The sequence below is a fragment of the Coenobita brevimanus genome, chromosome 54 (assembly GCF_032717465.1).
Source record: "Coenobita brevimanus isolate Jiangsu-jjx chromosome 54, ASM3271746v2, whole genome shotgun sequence".
In the NCBI taxonomy this organism is placed as follows: Eukaryota; Metazoa; Arthropoda; class Malacostraca; order Decapoda; family Coenobitidae; genus Coenobita; species Coenobita brevimanus.
Window position 1 is genome coordinate 31224856 of NC_137007.1, and position 20266 is coordinate 31245121.

Genomic DNA, 20266 nt, shown 5'->3' on the forward strand with positions numbered 1-20266 from the left:
CACACACACACACACACACACACACACACACACACTCTCTCTCTCTCTCTCTCTCTCTCTCTCATTCGCCATCCTCTCCACATGGCCAAACTATCTCAGAGTATTACTCCTGACGCTTTCAGTCATTTCCACATCAGCACCACAACGGCTCCTTCACTTTTTTATTCTTCTGTCAGAAGTGCTGATTCAGAATGACCATATATTTGTTTACCAGCTCAATCCAGTCAGTGATCCTCAGTAGACCAGTATTTTTTTCTGCAATAGTATGCAATGTACTGTGTGTGGTGCTGGAGAGGGACGCCGTTACGTGGTTGCAGCCAATGTAACTTTCCGATGAAGTAGCCCGGATATGCAAACGTCCCTCACCTAATTCCCTATCGCCACGGAAGGAGGAGGATGAGCTGTAGGAGGAGGGCAACTTCAGCCTGCAGTTCGCTGGGTTCACATTTCAGATGAACCGACGACAACAACAACAACAACAACAAAAACAACAACTACTACTACTACTACTATTACAACAACTACTACTACTACTACTATTACTACTACTGCTGCTGCTGCTACTGCTGCTACTACTAAGCTGTCCTCCTCCTGCAGTCCACCATCTTCCTTTTGGAGGACAGAGAGGGAATTGAGGAACGTTTGTATATCATGGCAGCTCCACAGTCTGGTTATGTCAGTGCCACTACATGAAGGCGTCCCCTCCAACACCGTCAATGAAGTGAACTAGTTGAACGATAAGGGATCAAGTACAAGGCAAATATTTAAGTTGTAAATATATTTCAGAATAAAACACACAGACAGCTACAGAAAACAAGGCTTGAGTCACTTAAATCACACTTGTCATTGTAAATCATCATCATCATTATCATCTTCAACAACATATTCATCATCATGATAATCATGAAAATAAACAAATATATATATATATATATATATATATATATATATATATATATATATATATATATATATATATATATATATATATATAAGACACAGAGATTTATGGTTCTCTTATTTAACATGTCATTTTTTAATAATAAAAATAATAATAGTAATGATGATAATAATAATAGTAATAATAATAATAATAATAATAATAATAATAACAACAATAAGTATGATAATAGATATAATAATAATCATCATAATCATCATCATCATCATCATCCCCATCCCACGGCCCACCAATACAAAATACATGGATATTATTTAGAAACACGAAAAACAGAAAACACCAGGACAGTAAACTACTATAAAGTGTCCAGCGAGAAAGACCTGGGACACACCTTCACACAACCATCTCGCAGGATAATTTCAGTGGCAAATTTTGAGTGATGGTGGCCTGGTGGTGTAGTGGTCAGATCGCGCAAGTCGGAGTGGAGGCCTTGCATGGGTTCCCTCCATTAGAAGTGACTACAGGTCTTTTATTTATTTATTTATTTATTTATTTTTTTTATGTCACCATCACAAAAAATGACTGGATTTTTTTTTGGTCGCCACTGGAGTAAAGCTGGTCATCTACCCTTAAATACACTTTACTACACTAGCCTAGCCTCGGGACCCTACAAATTGAAGATGGTAAAGTGAATAGGCTGTTACTTTCTTCACATGATTTTTGTACAAGCGTCTTACAGCCTTACGAAGCTAGATTTACCTATGACCTTTCGCGTCAATTGTGTGGGCGTCCATTTTAGCACATAAGGCGTCAGTAGTTTTAGCTACGTGACGGCTGAGATTTGGACCCATCGTTGGTATAGCATTAACAGCTAAAAATTATCCTCTCCTGCTTCAAGCTAGCACACTTTGGTGGGGGAAGGGGTCGCGCTTCATGTTTATTAGAAATCTTTGGCTGAGAAATACCTACCCTGTATTTATTTATGAGTGACGTCAGACGATTATACAATGTTCAGGAGTAACCTTGAACACACACACACACACACACACACACACACACACACACACACACACACACACACACACACGAAGAAAGAATGAGTGAAAGAGAAAAGCTAGAACGGTCTCATTCATGACTGGTTTGGTAATATTTTCAAGGATATTCTTAAAACATGCAGGTGGATTGTCTGGAAGATTAGTGGAAACTCCTGTAAATAAATTCATATCCTCATACAGTCATCTCCAACAGACGGGGACAGATCTCGCACTCTCAAACATCAGCAGTGCACTCATCTTCCACTTGACCAGCACCTACCCCACACGGAAGTATTAGTTGGTATGTCAAATAAAATCATAAAAAAAAACTATCGTAATATTAGGCTCTCCCAAAAAATAAGTAAAATGTACAGTTCAGTAATTATATAGAAGGGCATAGCATGTGAGTCTTTGCCTAGAAGAAGGAGGACTGTGCCACATTTCGATTTCCCATGCTCCGTGGATTAGAGTACCTCATACGCTGAATTGTCGTGTTGCATATGAAGCCAGGCAAATTTATCCCTTCAAGTGGGTGAAAATAGCGTCACTCAAAACTATAAAACTATAAAAATGCACGGTCGCCATTGTAGGAAAAGACTTTATCACCTCAGCCAGTTCAGACCAATCTTTTCTAGTCTGCTCATCAACCTGTCACACCTTCTGCTTCCTTTCCTTTGATTGTACTCAGAGTAAGCGATTCCGATCATTGTCTCTCCCTCTTCATCACTGTCACTAACGTCCCATCACGTCCTATCGCCCTCCATCTCTATCTCGCTCTTTCCACCATTACCGTTCACTACTCCACCTCTCTAATTCACTTTGCACTGCATCCTGCCCCCCCTCCATTTCTCTCTCTCTCTCTCTCTCTCTCTCTCTCTCTCTCTCTCTCTCTCTCTCTCACACGCACACACACACACACACACACTCCTCAACATTATTTCTCCCTCTCCATTCCTTCTCATCTCCTCTCACTCTCCGTCACACTGACTCCCTCTCCATCCCTCTCCATCCCTCCCCATCACTCTCTCTCACTGATAACCACGCTAAACGGCTTGGGTGTATTAATGAAGGGCAGTTTGGGGTCCTTGTCCGTGCTGAGTTCCTGGCCTGACGGAGGGGCGAAGGTGAAGTTCCGCAGGAGGGCCGTCAGGAACACGAACGCCACCACCTTCGCCAGGTTCTCACCTACACAAGTCCGACGACCTGGGCAAGAAAACAGACTGGAAATAGAAACAGTAGAATGAGAAAGCATGAATGAAATATACTTATGCTGCAAAAATAGACCGTGAGTAGGACAGACAATAGAACATGGATGACACTCTGATGATAGAGAAAAATAAGGCATAGAGAAATAGACTGATCATGGCAAGAATGGAACGTGAAAGAAATAAACAATGTGACGTGGATGAAACAGGCTGGGTATAGGAAGGATGGAACGTGATTGAAACTGAACCCACTGGACTGCAGGCTGAAGTTACCGTTCTCCTGCAATCCACCATCCTCTTTTTGTGAGACAATGAGGGAACTGCGGGACGTTTGTATGACCAGGCAGCGGAGTCACCCAGCCCTATCGGTGCCACCACATTAAGGCGTCTCTCCTCATCAACGACCGCTACAATACATACACAAAGGCAGCAAAATGTCACCTACGCCTACCCATGGAAAAAGGTAGAAATCCGTCCTTCCTGCCATTAAAGGTGCCATCGGAGTTGAGGAAGTGGTCTGGGTGGAAGTGGTCTGGGCGGGTCCAGAACTTGGGGTCCCGGTGGCAACTCTCCACGTGAGGCACCACTACTGTACCCTGAGACAGATAGATAGACTGACAGATGGATGGATGGATGGATAGATAAATGTGTGTGTGTGTGTGTGTGTGTGTGTGTGTGTGTGTGTGGAGTAGCCCACCAGCTCTATATATGTGTATGTGTGTGGAGTAGCCCACCAGCTCTGTATGTGTGTATGTGTGTGTGTGTGTGTGTGTGTGTGTGTGTGTGTGTGTGTGTGTGTGTTACCTTTGGGATGGTGTAGCCTTCAATCTGCGTCTCCTGGGCAGCGGCGTGTGGGACGGCCAGGAGGGTCGCAGGAGCCAGACGATGGATCTCGTGGATGACGGCCTCCAGGTAGGGCACTCTGAGGGGAGTGCAGATGTCAGTATTTAGGAAGGGCGTCTTCATCATCATCATCATCATCATCATCATCATCATAACAAGAGGCGGTGCAAAGGCACGGCAAACCCTTCCCCGGCAGTCATTTTAGTGCCGACTCTTAAACACAACAGGATATCTAGTCAAAGATGTCACATATCAAATTTTGAGTAAATAGTGTGAAAATTGACTTTTTTGTGCCCATTTGAAATTTTAGACCTGACCCACCTGACATTGACCCCCCTACTGCTAACTGGGGGATGACCCCCCCATGATGTAATGAGGCATGTTATAGGATCCAGATTTGAAAGATGGATCTTTGGGTTTTGGTTTCATGTCGTTATGACGAATTTGAAAGGAGTTATGGCGAAAAACGATTTTTACCCGTCCCCGTTTTTTTTTTTTTTTTTTTTTTTTTAATACATTTATTGGGCCTACAGCCTGGGCCTTGGCCCAATTTCGCCCAAAATTTAATCAGGTGATCAGAAGGTCATAGTCCACCATCTCTGTAATGTTAGTCAAAATCGCACTAGAAGTTTATGCGTAAAGTTTTTGACAGACAGCCAGGCAGGCAGGCAGGCAGACAGACAAACAAATAAACAGACAAACCGAGTGAAAACAATGCCAGTCCTCGAGCCCCTCTGGGGCTGCGACGGGTAAAAAAAGAAAATTCATCATCATCATCATCATCATCATCATCAACATCATCATCTTTCACAGGCACATCTGAAACGTGAACCCGATTGACTGTAGGCTTAAATTAGAAAGCACTTAGAGAGCGCATACCTCCGCCAATGCCATTGCCATTAAAAAGAATCCGGATCCGAATCCGAATCCGTGGAGATATTATGTGGAGTACACAGCATTCGGATCCGCCCCAAAATTTCATCAATTGTTCCTTCACCCATGGTCCTCTCTTCCATAAAATTTTATTGAAATTCATTATGTACTTTTGTAGACACTGTGCGGGATACATAGGATCCGGAGCCGGACTCGCCCGAAAACTTAATCGATTCTTTCTTATCTCATGACCCACCCTTCCACAAAATTTCCTTGAAATTTGTTGAGCACTTTTGGAGATATCGTGTGGACAAACAAAAAAACAGACAAACATAGGTGAATACATAACCTCCTCCAACTTCGTTGGCGAAGATATCTACCCTTCTCCCGCAGTTCACCACCCTCGTGGGGGATAGAAAAGTTCTTGAGGGACGTTTATATAACCAGCTAGAGGAGTTGCCTGGTTATATCGATGCCGGTGACCCTCTCCACCAACTTACACCATAGTCATAAAAAAAAATGAGAGTCCCTAAGTCAGTATTTTTTTTTCTTTCACAGACTACATGCATTACAAAAAAATGCATCCAGTTTTTATGACGATGGGAGTCTGCGATGACTGGTTCTTTTTTGACCAGAGAGAGAGAGAGAGAGAGAGAGAGCAAAACCTTCATCCTCACCTGTGCCTGTCGTGGTAAAATGGGAGGCTACCCTTAGGAACCACGGCGTCGATGTCCCGCTGTAGCTTGGCCTGCACCTCCGGGTACTTGGCTAGGTACAGGATGGACCAGCGCAGGTACGTGGTCGTCGACTCGAACCCAGCCAGCATCAAGTCACTAATCAGCACCTTTAAATCCCGCACTGAAGAAAAAAAATAGTAAGAATTAGAATTCCAGGGGCTTGAATGGTGAGTGAGTGAGAGTGTGGCCCATACTGAAGAAAAAAGTAACAGTAAGAGTCAGGATTCCAGGGGCTTGAATGGTGATTAAATTGGAGAGTGGCCCATTTAGCTGGGCAGCCTTTACTTAGACTCTTTTTTTTTTTTTTTTTGTCCAGTTTTCTGAACACTACCTCGCCTCATCCAAGGGTGAGAAAAGAGGTTTGGATAATGGTGCTGATGATAAACAGTAAAAGCTAATCCTATGTTGCCCCCTTCGAGGTGTAGAGGGCTAGGCTGGGCTACATTTAAGTACAGTACATTTAAGGGTAAATGGTAAGCCTACTTTCTCTAATGACACGTAGTCGAAATACCTCCAGTCACCTGTTGAGAATCGAACCTGCGCATGATATGGCATGGTGTGTCAGTACGCGGCATTGCAGTGTAAGGTGTGTCAATGTGCAGTGTGACAGTGAGGGGTGTGGTATGGCAGTGTACTTTCGTGATCACTTTCTTTACCCTCATGGCTCAGGGGAAGTCGAAGCCAAGGCTGAAAAAGAGCCAGGCAATCTGACACGGTTAGTCCAACAGTCCGATAATGATTTACGAACTGACGCCTGCCATATAAGTACATTCATCCTACCTAATGCGTTCTCTGAATCCATGTGTATCTCACGTACTTATTGTGGATCCGGTGCCTGTCTGAGCCATCTATTTCCGAGTGGGCGTAAGACTCACGAAGCACCAAGCTCTATTAACTCCGATACTATCTTTCTCTGTTTTACTCTTTCTCTACATTTACTATTGTCTACTTGATTGTTTTTCACATTACTTATATCCTCATTATTCTGCTACTAATAATGATAGTAATATTTAATCTCCACTTCAATCGAATGTGGTAGTAACAGTATTACTCATACTACAGATATCACTACCAATGATAATAACTGTAAAACCTAATATAGTAATAGCAAAACATTGTCTTCTACAACTGATGGGCTTTTGTGCTCTCCCTGAATTATTTTAATGAACATAACATCAAAACCATAACAACATAACATACTATGGCAATGGATTCAATACTGCTTCATAACTGTGTTCATGTGTGTCGTCCGTGAGATGAGTTGTGGTTCAGATGAGTGAGCCTGGCTTGTCTTCCACTCTGGCTTCGACCTGCTTCGAGCCACGGGGGGTAAAGAAATTAGATTAATGTGATAGGTCAGTGTGGTTGTCTGAAATAATGTGTGGTACTGTGAGGCGTGGCAGTGCGTGTGTGTGAGGGATGGGGGAGTAAAGGGGGTATAAAGAAGTACAAAGAAAATGAAACATCTAAAGATCGGTTGCTCCTTTCGATGTTGTTTATTACTGGGTAGGTAATAACTAACACAGCTATTCTCTGAGTTAAAGACAAGGATAATAAAGCTAGATAGAGGGGAGAGAGGAGTTAAATTGTCATGCATGCTTAAGCTGAAAGAGAGAGTAGGGGTGGAGGGTGAGAGAGTAGAAAGGGGGTGGAAGAGAGGAGGATAGACGTGAAAATGAGAGAGTTAGGAAGGCGATGGAGGATACACGGGGATAACAATGTACAGTATATATATATATATATATATATATATATATATATATATATATATATATATATATATATATATATATGTATATATATATATATATATATATATATATATATATATATATATATATATATATATATATATATATATATATATATATTATCTGACTCTACAGTAATTACAACAGTCGTTTCTCAATGTGTTTAGTTGGCTATTTGATCATTCCAGGCTAAACCACGCTACCCTTAAGGACGCGGATCATTGAAATCCCCAGATCCATAAGATCTGTTACTGCGCAGAGGTGGCGTGAAGGTGGAGGTGGGGGAGGAGGGAGGTGGCGGAGGGGCAAAAAGAGGGGGGAAGGACGAAAGAAGGGGGTTGAAGGGACGTGGGGAGAGGGAGGGGTGAAGGTGGAGGAGGTAGGGAGGGGAAGAGTAGGGTGAAGTGAAGGGAGTTGGGGAAGGGGAGGGGATGGAGGTTGAGGGAGGTAGGGATCGCTTGGGTTGAGAAAGCAAGATGCGTAATATCTAGATTCTTTGGAGATGGGCGAGAAAGTTTTAATTGTAGTCCATCACCTCCCTTATTATCATCTAAAGGACTAATGAATCAAAAGAAACAATTACACGTCTCAGTTGTCGTTGGAGGCCTTATTTTAGGGTTGTAATTAAAGTTAATAAAGACACTTGGCATCTTGCTTTGGGGGGGGGATTGGGGTAGGAAAGCAGGAAATATGTGCTTAGATGCCGGCAATAAATATCAAGCACACTTTTTTATTAACTAATCCTCCATATCTTTAGACAACGTAATCGGAGAATGTAATGAAGATGAAATTATGTGTGTCTTGAGACAAGAACGGTGACGGTATTATAGTTTCTTAGGCTTTGCTTAATTAGTAGAAAAATAATTAACAGGAAACTTAAGAGAATCCCGCTGGCTTTGATTTCCATTTCTCTCTCCGGTATTGTGAATTTGTGACCGGCTCTTCTGTTAGTGTCTAGTGTGACTGGGAAGGGGCCGTGTTTTTTTTCTGTGTTTACGCGCGTGTGAAGCGAAGAACACGTTTATATTGCTCTCCTAGCCCATATTTTGGTCTAAAACTACCATCTCTCCCTCTTGAGTGCTTAACTGTAACAAGATTTTAACACTAGAATAACGTACTAGTCACGAAGAAGTGGAAAAGGTGTAGAGCCCTAGCATTATAATTTTCTTCCACTGTTTTTGCGTGTGTCAAGCGAAGAACGGGAATATTATGCTTTTTTAACTCTAAGTTGACCCAAATTGCCGTCAGTCCATCTTGAGTGCTGAACTGTAACAAGAACTTAACACTAGAATAAAGTACTAGTCACGAAAAAGTGGAGAAGGTGTAGAGCATTAGCATTATCATTTTCTGCCACTGAGCGACCGTGAAATAAGTTAAAAATGACAAAAAATCTAGGCCAAGTTAAGGTAAAAGACGTATAGGAACTCGAAAAAAGACCCAAGAGCTGTGTGGCTTGCAGTACATGAGGGTGGCATCGAAGGGACCAAGGGTGACATAGGAGGAATTATAAGGTAAGTAAGGGAAGAATTACTTTAGATTGTTTTGTTATGATGCTGTCTATCTATCTGGGTATCTAATTCTGTCTATCTGTCCATTTATCTATCTGTCTATCTATCCGTCTATCTATCTGTCCATCTGTCTGTTCACACATCCATCTACCTTTCTATTTCCATGTACCTATATATATTTATCTATCTATTTATCTGTTTATCAATCCATCCATATACATCTATCTATCTATCTATCTGGCCATGATCTATCTACCCATATATCTATCCATATCTGTGTCTTTGTACGTCTATATCTATCTACTTATTTATTTATATATGTTTATCTTAGTCTATCTATCTATTTGTCTTTGTGTTTGTTTATGCATCTATCTTTCTAAATGCATCTGTTTTCTATCTATCTATGTGTATCTATTTGTTTATCTATCTCCATGGTATCTTATCCATCCGTCTATTCATCGTTTCCATCTATTTTTATTTACGTTTACCTGTCCAATTATCTGTCTATCCATCTATCTATATATCTGTCTGTCTGCCTATCTGTCCATCTATTTCCATTCATCTGTATCCTCCTGTCTACCTGTCCAGTTATCTATCTGTCTATCTATCTATCTGACTGTCTGACGGTCTAAGTATCTGTCCATCTATCTACCCATCCATCTAACCTTCCATCCATCCATCCATCCATCCATCTCACACTATCACCAGCCGACCCCCAAGCCTCTTACCTGAGAAAGTCGGGTCAGGTGTGGCTAACTGCTGCATCTCAATCAGGTAGTGGTCAATCAGGTCCCTTGGCTGGGTCAGGTTCAGAGAGGCCTGGTTCTCCTTGATCATCTTCTGCAATAATTGATCATTTTCTCCAATAACTAATCATCTTCTCCAATAACTGATCATCTTCTGCAATAACTAATCATCTTCTGCAATAACTGATCATCTTCTGCAATAACTGATCATCTTCTGCAATAACTGATTATCTTCTGCACTAATTGATCATCTTCTGCACAAATTGATCATCTTCTGCAATAATTCATCATCTTCTGCAGTAACTGATCATCTGCAATAATTTAAAACTCGTTTTGTTTACGTCAGGAGTATAATCAGTTTGCTCTCACCAGTCTTCTTGGTTACTACTCAAATCAGCCTTGTTCTTCAGTAATTAAGACTCGTTTGGTTTTCATTCAAAGGAACTGGGCAAGAGTGAAATCAGTTTTCTCTCACCAGTCCCCTTGGCTACTAGTCAAATCTGCCATCTTTTGTAATTATTAGAGAAATCCAGCTCTCATCAAACTGTAAAATTCTACGGATTTTAATTATAAGACGGGAATGAGTCTCCATGGTTACTAGCCAAACCAGTCGTCCAGTCTGCCTACACATGGTCACCAGCTGAACTGAAGGGGGGTTGGGATCATGGCAAAGTTAGTATTTAATTAGGAAGCAGTGTAATTACTACCTATCACCTGCACGAGGTCCACTTAGTTAATGCAGACATGTCCAAAGGTTGGTCCGGGTTCAGTTAGGTTTGTTTTACCCTAATGATCTGCCATGAGTAGTTAAACCTCATTCAGAATAGCAATGTGGTGTGTGTGTGTGTGTGTGTGTGTGTGTGTGTGTGTGTGTGTATGTGTGTGTGTTCCTACTATCTCCTGACGGATTTATACAGCTTAGGATGGACCTCTCGACCTGGACGGGATTGATGCGGCCTCAGTAAACCCTTCCAGTGAGAGAGGCCTTACCTGAGCTGAATAAAATCGTGTGGCAGGAGCGGGAATAAGTTGTGGCTGTCGTCTTCATGAGTCAGGGTGGTTTTAAGGAAGTTGAGTTAGAATCAATGCATTTGACGGTACCTGCTTCTTTTATTATTATTATTATTATTATCATCATTATTATTATTATTATTATTATCATCATCATCATTATCATTATCGTTATCATTATTACCGGTATCGTTATTGTCGTTGTTGTTATTGCTGTTATTATTATTATTGTTGTTACTACTACTACTATCATGATTATTATTATTTCATTATCACTATCATTAACACCACAAATATTACCCATTAACTCTCCACGTACCGCTATGGCCTCTTGGAACTTGGTCACACTCTCCTGAAAGGCAGAGTACCCCATTTTCTTCTTAAGGAATGAGGGAACTAAGGTAACCAGCCACGGGAAGAAGTTGAAGGCGAAGACACGGCCATGATAGTGCTCCATAATGCCAAGTAACAATTTCAAGAAGTCCTGGGCCTGTTCGTCGAATGTTTCTTGAGGTCTGTCTGTTGGAATGAATAGAAGTTAGGGTAAATGTGTCAGAGAGTAACTAAAGACGATTGTTTTCTCGTAACTTAAGTTAATTATTTTCTTGTGCATAAGATCTGTTTGCTCCTTCATGCCCACTAATTGTTACATGAAGTCCTAGGTCATGTTTGAAGTAGTCGAACCGGGACTAAGTTCGACCACTCTGAAGCAGTCGAACCAGGACTAATATTGACCAGTCTTAACCCATCTGTGCCCAGTGTCCTCGGTATAGGACGGAACTGGGTATTTCGAAGGTTAATAAAGAAGGGAACCCCGAGGTTGGCACCTATGAGCTTCGCGACTATGAGCCGATAGGCGGAGGACAGTACGCTTAGTACCCTTCCAGCTCAGTCCCTCACACAGGAACCCTTGAAGCAAATGGGCTAATCTAGTCCAGCCAATCTGAACTGGCCTAAAAAAAGATCGCAAAAATGTACGCAGTGTTGACCCACCTGCCACCATCCTCAGTAATATGTTGAAGACAGATACACTCAGTGACATAGGCAGTGGTTGGTCCTTGCCCGTGTGATTCTTGAAGTCCTGCACCAGCTGCCTCGCCTCCTCCTGTATCGCCTCCTCCAGGGCCGTCTTCAGCAGGCCGAGGTCCCGCAGCTGACGGAGGGTGAAGCGGCGGTTCCTCTGCCAGTGGGACCCGTTGCTGAATGCCAGGCCTAATTGAGAATACATGTGGTGTAATTATTAGCTGTTATTCTTATCAGGAAAAAGAGTGAAGGATAGACAGATTGACAGATAGATAGATAAACAGACAAAGAGGGCGAGAGAGGATGGATGGAATGAGTGAAGTGGGCACAATGGAGTGAAAAGAATGAATAATTAATGTGAAGTGGAATAGAAAGAATTTAGCGGATAGAGATAGAGTGGAGAGGATAGAGCGAGTGGAGAGGATAGAGCGAGTGGAGAGGACAGAGTGGGTGAAGAGGACAGGGAGAGTGGAATGGACAGAGACAGTGGGGTGGACAGAGAAAGTGGGATGGACAGAGGGTGTAGAGTGGACGGACAGTGGAACAGGGCATGCTCCCAAGACGAATAGACAACTGATAGTACAATTTTCGCTTCGCCACCCATTAAGGACTCGATCTTCTCTCCCTCCTTTACTGCTGATCATCTCGTGGTTGAGTAAGGTTACGAGTACATTGTGCTCAGTTTGCTTTCACGTAACGGAAAAGGACCATTCTCACACCTTGACTGCTAACGCCTGGTTGCATTAAATTATTTGTGCCTCAGTTAGGAGATGGAAATGAGTCTCCTTAGTTGTTAGTGGAATCAACCCTCCAGTCTAACTACACTCGAACATCACCTGAGCTAAAAAGGGTAACGGATCTATTAAAATAACATTATACTCTCCTCGAATAAACCCCAATCTTTCTTTTTCTATGCCACATGACGTGATCCCAGTCTTTATCTCACTGTACCAACTCACTTAAATCCTTACCATGAAATCCGTCACCAAACACAGAGTAGACGTAAAAATCTGGCCTATTGCAGAGTTCAGGTCTTTCCATGGTTTTCCTGATCGTGTGGAAGCTGCAGAGGAAGACGTTGACCCGCCACCCCATGCGCCACCTAAAAAAAAAAAAAAAAAAAAAAAAAAAACGCGAGACCTGTACACATTTCACTTTAACTTGGTCTAAAGTTGCCATCTCTCTCTCTCTCTCTCTCTCTCTCTCTCTCTCTCTCTCTCTCTCTCTCGTATGTCAATATATACAAAAAAAAGTTGTAAATAGCACAAACGAGACTGTTCAGGAGTAACATGCAGAATAAATCGGTTAGGAAGAGATGTTACGAAGCCTCCTATGCCAACAAAAATTTCAAGGGGAATAGGATTTTATATATTTCATTTAATTTTTCTTTTAATTGAAAACGAAAACCTAACTAGCATCCTATTTTGAGGTATGGTTGGAGAATGTACAACTGTGAGGATAGTCACACCACCACAGCACACACACCACCACAGCACACTACACCACCACAGCACACCCCACCACTACCACAGCACACCACACCACCACCACAGCACACCACACCACCACCACAGCACACTACACCACCACCACAGCACACTACACCACCACCACAGCACACCACACCACCATCATAGCACAACACACCACCGCAACACACCACACCCCCAGCACAGCACACCACCACCACAGCACACTACACCACCACCACAGCACACTACACCACAACCACAGCACACCACACCACCACCACAGCACACCACACCACCACCACAGCACACTACTACACCACCACAGCACACTACACCATCACCACAGCACACTACACCACCACCACAATACATTACACCACCACCACAACACACTACATCACCACAACACACTACACCACAACCACAGCACACCACACCACCACTACAGCACACCACACCACCACCACAGCACACTACTCCACCACCACAGCACACTACACCATCACCACAGCACACTACACCACCACCACAATACATTACACCACCACCACAACACACTACATCACCACAGCACACTGCACCACAACCACAGCACACTACACCACCACCACAGCACACTGCACCACAATCACAGCACACTACACCACCACCACAGCACACTACACCATCACCGCAACACACTACACCACCACCACAGGACACCACACCACCGCCATAGCACAATACACCACCACCACAACACACTACACCACCACCACAGCACACTATACCATCATCATACCACACCATCACACCACACCACACCGCATCATCCCACACTTCATTCCACTATGCATCTCTACAACCAACCTCAAGTAGTTTTAACCCTTGCTGGCTCCTATGAGTCATTTTTGGGTGAAGAGAAGAGATGGGACTGAGTACTAGAGTATTCCCGATTTTTGGGGGGTTAATCATAAGTTTTTGAAATCGAAAGCTGCAAATATCAGACACGAAAATATTAACGTAAACTCTACAGAAATCAACTATGTCCACTTGCCTTCATCTGACGGAACTGAGCTACTCCCACAACTTGAAAGAGAGAGAGAGAGAGAGAGAAAGAAAGAGAGAAACACATACTCTAAGATGAAGTGGAGGAACACCGAATATAATCGACTGAAGATAGCAAGAAATAAATTGATATAGAGTAGACTAAATAAAATCGTCTAGAGATAGCAAAAATAAATCTGTGGGTAATCCGAGTAAAATCGTGTGGAGGGAGCAAGAAAAAAATCGTCTGGGGATTGCAAGAATAAACTACTTGAAGGCTGGACTCACGTAATGATGTCGCCGTAGGACTCTCTGAGCTGTGTTACCTGGTCGCTCAGGTGGACGGATTTCGAAGGTAACTTTCCCAACACCGGCAGACCCCATATTCCTGTGGGGAGGAGAAGGAGGAGGAGACTGAGAATGAGGGGGAAGAAAGGGGGTAAGGATGTTAGAATGAAGGGAGGAAATAGGGAGAGAATCACTGGGTCCACACTTCATTTGAGTCAGAGCCACCAAAACAACAGCAGCAGCAACAACAACAAAAACAACAGTAGTCTTCGTTAACCCTTTCAGCTGAGAGGGTTTTTTCTTAAGCAAAAAAAAAAAAAAGAAAAGAAAGAAAGTCGTCTGGGTATGATAGGAATACGATATCAGGAGACATTATCTAACTAGACTGCATATTCGATCACATGATTAGAATTTAAATCTTATCACTACACTCTACATCATACATACGTACATACATACATATATACATACCATACCCGTACATAAATACATACATGCAAGCATATGTAAGGGTAGATACATACATAAATTGACGATGATTTGCATTTAAGCCTTACCACTGCATACATCTATACAAACAAAGGTTCAGGCATAAATAGATACATGATTTGCATATAAACTTTATCGCTGCATACAGACATACATACATACATACACACAATGATTTACAGTTAGTTTCTATTAAGTATTTGTGTCTAACCATTCAGTACAAGTGCCCTATTCTAAGTTCATTATATCGCTTGGACTCTCTCTCTCTCTCTCTCTCTCTCTCTCTCTCTCTCTCTCTCACTAACCTGGAGGCAGTCCCGGCGGTTGTCTGATGGCCAGGTAGAGCAGGAAGAGAAACACCCCAGCCAGTACAATCTCCATCATCATCGCGTCGACCTTGCTTGTGTCAGGCTCGCTCTAATTTGCTCTAATTCACAAGTGTGGGGAGTCAGGTCTCATTTTTCTTTTTCCAGGCGTGTCTAGGTTGGGTTAGGTCAGGTTAGTAGGCTAGGGGTAGTTAAGGTTAGATTGGGTTGGGTTGGTTGGTTGGGATTTGGTTAGGTTAGATTAGTATGGTTTAGGTTTGTTTTTGGAGGGTCAGGTAAGATTAGGTTAGGGCTTCGTTTGGCTGAATTAATTTGTCAGGTTAGCCACTTCAGGTTAAACGAGCATCGATTACGATCAAAGCAGCTTAGCTTTTTAGGATTAGGTAAGGTCAGATTGGTATTATTAGGGTTAGAAGGAGTGGAAGGAGGGTTAGAGGAGGTTAGGTTAGGTTACGTTAGGGTTGGGTAGGTTTGGCTGACTTAGGTTAGGATTGATATAGTTAGTGTAAGAAGTTAGGGTAGAGCTGGATTAGGTTAAGTTAGGTTATGTTAGGGTTGATGTTAGTTGGGTTAGCTTAGGGTTAAATGTAGTAAGCACGACGATCCTGGGAAGAATGAACTTATCGGGCAATACTGAAATGGGTTCCAGCACAGAATTATGCGTACCACTTGGACTGCTGTCGCACCACTGCCTCACTGCACCACAGCTGTGACCGCCAGATGTTTGCTTCTCTCACGCATGCTCACACTTTTATCCACCGCTCTTTCTTCCTTCCTCTCTCTCTTTCTCTCTTCTTGTTGTGCAAATGCATGGAGCAATCATCAGCATCATAAATAAGATCAGCATCATCACCATCAACATTTACTGCCATTACGGGTTTGCATATGTGAGGCGTAGTTTAACATGTGGCAGTCTCTAAGCTGTACATTTTCTGGCTATCCTCCAAGTCAGACTCCTTTATATATGTCACTAGAAGAGGAAAAGATACAGGCTAAGTTATGTAGTTGCTGTTAGAAACGGAACTCACATAAATCATCATGAGCCAGAATGAAGTTTTCAGTAGGCTGCTGTGTGTGGCCTTACTCTTAGGCGAGAGCAGTTAGGTTGTCGTGAGTAACTTAATTTGACGGTTGTGGATCGAAAATGTTGTGTCATAAATGAGAAAAAATGTTCACAGATGTACAGCATTTTGAACTTACTAGACGATTTTACACGAAACAGGGATACACTTTAAACTGAGAGACAATACTATCCTGATTAATGGAACATGTTTTTTTTTTACGCTGTTATTAAAAACTTTGGGAATCTAGTTTATATTCTGTAAGAACAGTATCACTCCCAGTCCCATTCCTACCTATTCTCACTCTAAATTCAATCCTTCACAAGAGCTCCTCTCCCTGCCATCAGTAAGTTATCCTTTGCTTCCACTGTAACTCCTACTGACATCCTCACGTTTTCATTACACCACAACCATCATTACTCCCTTCATCACCAGCACCACCACCAGCACCACCATAATACAATCTCCACCATCTAAACTCATCCCTTCATTAATGCTATTACTCATTTCTCTCTTTGCATCATCATCATCACTCACCACGCGCCACAGTATCACACCACTGCTATCATCATTCTTCCTTTCACCACCACTATCATATCATCTCCACCATCTTAACTCATCCCTTCTTAACACCATGGCCCCTTCCTCTCCTTCTTACATCATCATCATCATACCCCATACGCCACAGCACCACACCTGCACCATGAGTCATTCCATACCCACCACCACATCCCCTCCGCCAACATTCACTTTTCGTTAATTCACACGTCCCATCCTCGCCTCGCTGTATTGCAGGTAAAGTAGCCGTCAGTCCCTCATATCGTATCCTATCCTATCATGACATTAACGGGTCAGTGGTGATTAATACTGTGAAGCCATTTGCATTTCTCCTTCTCCCTTTTTTTTTGTGTGTGTTTTTTTTGGGTTTACATTCATGGAAGTACTAATGATGAGAGGTTTGGCACACATCACAAGCACCCACACAGACAGACAGACAGACAGACAGACAGACACACACACACACACACACACACACACACACACACACACACACACACACACACACACACTTGTGTATATAGAGTGTTTCTATTTGCATTTATAGTGTAAAAAAATATCGTTTGTGTAGCAATTTTTTAATGGAAGTTCATTAAAAAAATGCTGTTTGCTCGTCATAAACTGCCAAGTCCAGGAATATCAGTGACATGATACATAAGCAGTACAGTTTATACTTTTATAAGCCTTTCACTTGCTGGAGAGGGACGCTTCCGTGTGATGGTACCGATATAACCAGGTCACTTACCTGTCTGGATATACATGCGTCCCTTAACTACTTCTACAGTATGTCCCCCAAAAGAAGGATGGCGAACTGCTACCACTACCACTACCGCCACCACCACTACTACTACTTACTGTTACTGCTACAGTAGTAGTAGTAGTAGTAGTAGTGGTGGTGGTGGTGGTGGTGGTGGTGGTGGTGTTGGTGGTGGTGTTGGCTGCAACCTTGGACTCATATAAACGTGAACCCGGTGAACTGCATAATGAAGTTGTCCTCCTGTAGTCCACAATCCGCCCTTCGGGTGATTGGGAGGGAACTGAGGAACGTTTGTATAACCTTGCAGAGGAGGTACCCGATCATATCAGTGCCACTACGGGAAGGCGTTTCTCTTCAACACTGAGCTAAATATAACTGAATGTAATCGTCTGGAGGTTGAAAGAAAAAGATATGAATTACGTCCTAAGATTATATTTTCTTATGGAAGGAAGAAAAAAACAAAGACGAGAAGCCCGCAAGAGTTGTTCCCCCAAGGAAAAAAGTAAAAGTGAGACAAATTCTATATCAATTTATTTCGAGATACCTGGACACATCGCGTTTAAAAGACTAGAGGTCATAGGCAGAGGGAAATACAGACTGAGGATGGTGCGGAGTAAAAATCGTGAAACGTAACTACAGCGACGTAGATAGCTAGTTTAAAATTACCTTGCTTGATTGTAATTTAGGAGTGTGCAGTGGTGATTATACTAACACTTGTGGACGGTGACTCACTGCCGCCAACACGTGTGCCTTCACCAGCACCAGGGATAGTTCTTTCACTTGAACTTGGCCAAGATTCTCGTTCTATTGCAGCTTATTTCACGTAGAGAGAGAGAGAGAGAGAGAGAGAGAGAGAGAGAGAGAGAGAGTCTGTGTCGGGGAGGGTACGCACACTTGTGGGGGTGTGCGTGTGTGTGTATTCTTTAGTTTGTGTTCTACCTTGTATGTATGTTCTCGTGCGTAGTCTATGTGTGTGCGCGTGCGTGAAGTTGTGTGTGTGTGTGTGTGTGTGTGTGTGTGTGTGTGTGTGTGTGTGTGTTCGTCCAATGCCTGTGTGCTGTACATAATATGGGTTAAACGCATATGTGTGTGTGTGTGTGTGTGTGTGTGTGTGTGTGTGTGTGTGTGTGTGTGTGTGTTCGTCCAATGCCTGTGTGCTGTACATAATATGGGTTAAACGCATGTGTGTGTGTGTGTGTGTGTGTGTGTGTGTGTGTGTGTGTAATTTTGAAGTGAGTCACTGGTCTCCATCATTCCGTCCTTTCAACAGTTAACAGCCTCCCACCGTCATTATCGCTATTCCAGTCCTAATACCCTCCCAGGGGATGGGTTGGGTACTGGCATATCAGACTATAGTACATGTAGGCCAGAGAAGAAATGAGGTTGAATTATTTGGCCACTTAGTCATTATGTCAATATGTAGGACGATTTAGTGATGAGAAATAGGATTACTCTCGACATTTACACTCGTTCTACTCTAACTTGGCCTAAAATTGCCATCCCTCCATTTGAATGCTGAGTTGTAACATTAGATTTACACTAGAATATGATGCTGGACACAAAGAGGTGTTATGAGAAGGATGTACGCTTGTAGTACTATTTTCTGTGACTGAGCTATGTGAAATAAGACCTAAAATGTTGCAAATCTTGGTCAGGTTAACGCGAAAGGAGTATAGTATGATCCTGCCTTCCTTCTCCACCCTACCCATAGTCAATCCTCACCCCCCACCACCACCACCGCCACCACAAATCCCCACCTCTCCTCTCCCCATCCCCACCACCACCACACATCCCGCCTATCCTCTCCCCACCCCCATCACAACCACACATTCCGCCTCTCCTCTCCTCACCCCACGATTCTTCCCCCCTTACCCTCCTCCCTCCCTAAGGTGACTCTGGTAGAAAGACTTATGCCTGATGACGAAGAAAAAGGAATGTTCGTGATTACTGGCGCTCACTACTGTATACTAGAGAAAATGTAAAAATTATCACCCAGTATATTATATGTAATTTACCGTACTTATTTTTAACCTGTTTATCTGCCACATTTAGGCCAAGAGTAGTGAGGCTGGAGGGCCGTTTTGACTGGTAACCAAGGAGACCCATTCCTATCCCATAACTAAGGCTCATGCTCCAATACGCAGGAGAACGCAGTCGCGGAAGACCAAACACGAATATTTAGCATGAAAGAACAACATTAGTTTATCATACCGTGTGTACAGAAAATGAAGCTGGTCTGAAGAGAAAACGTTATTATCTATGCTACACTATGAAGTTTTAAATCGCTACACGAATGGTAAATACAGGGCCTAAATTAAAACAAAAATACACGCCTACAAACGTGTGTATGTATAATTATGTACAAATTTCTAATATATTCTTACATTCTTGCATAAGAATTTTTGTGTTATATATTTTTTTTTTTTTTTTTTATGTATTTGTTCACCTTTTTTTTTCTCATGTAGCATCGTGTTTCTACCTGTGTTTGTTATAATTGTACTCAGTTTCCCAAAGATCTGTGGAGAGCTCAGGACGAAATTTCCCATGTTTGAGCTCAGTTGGTCTAACGTCCAGATTGCAGTGTAAGGTCAAAGTTGGTCATTCGTTGTGCCGTTGGCCTGTAAAATTTTGGTCTGAAAAATGGTAGCTTTCGTCAT

At 42.6% G+C, this 20266-nt stretch overlaps 1 protein-coding gene across 1 annotated transcript; it reads right to left on the reverse strand.

The window, feature by feature from the left end:
• Positions 1 to 1000: 1000 nt before the first annotated feature.
• Positions 1001 to 15463, reverse strand: LOC145400951 (cytochrome P450 2L1-like). The gene is made up of 10 exons (XM_080273317.1): positions 15213 to 15463; positions 14419 to 14518; positions 12604 to 12734; positions 11603 to 11821; positions 10929 to 11128; positions 9581 to 9692; positions 5534 to 5714; positions 3945 to 4062; positions 3592 to 3736; positions 1001 to 3138 (listed from the first exon to the last, which is right to left on the reverse strand). The coding sequence occupies exons 1-10, from the start codon at positions 15292 to 15294 to the stop codon at positions 2954 to 2956; spliced, it is 1473 nt and encodes a 490-aa protein (XP_080129443.1). The 5' UTR covers positions 15295 to 15463; the 3' UTR covers positions 1001 to 2953.
• Positions 15464 to 20266: the final 4803 nt, after the last annotated feature.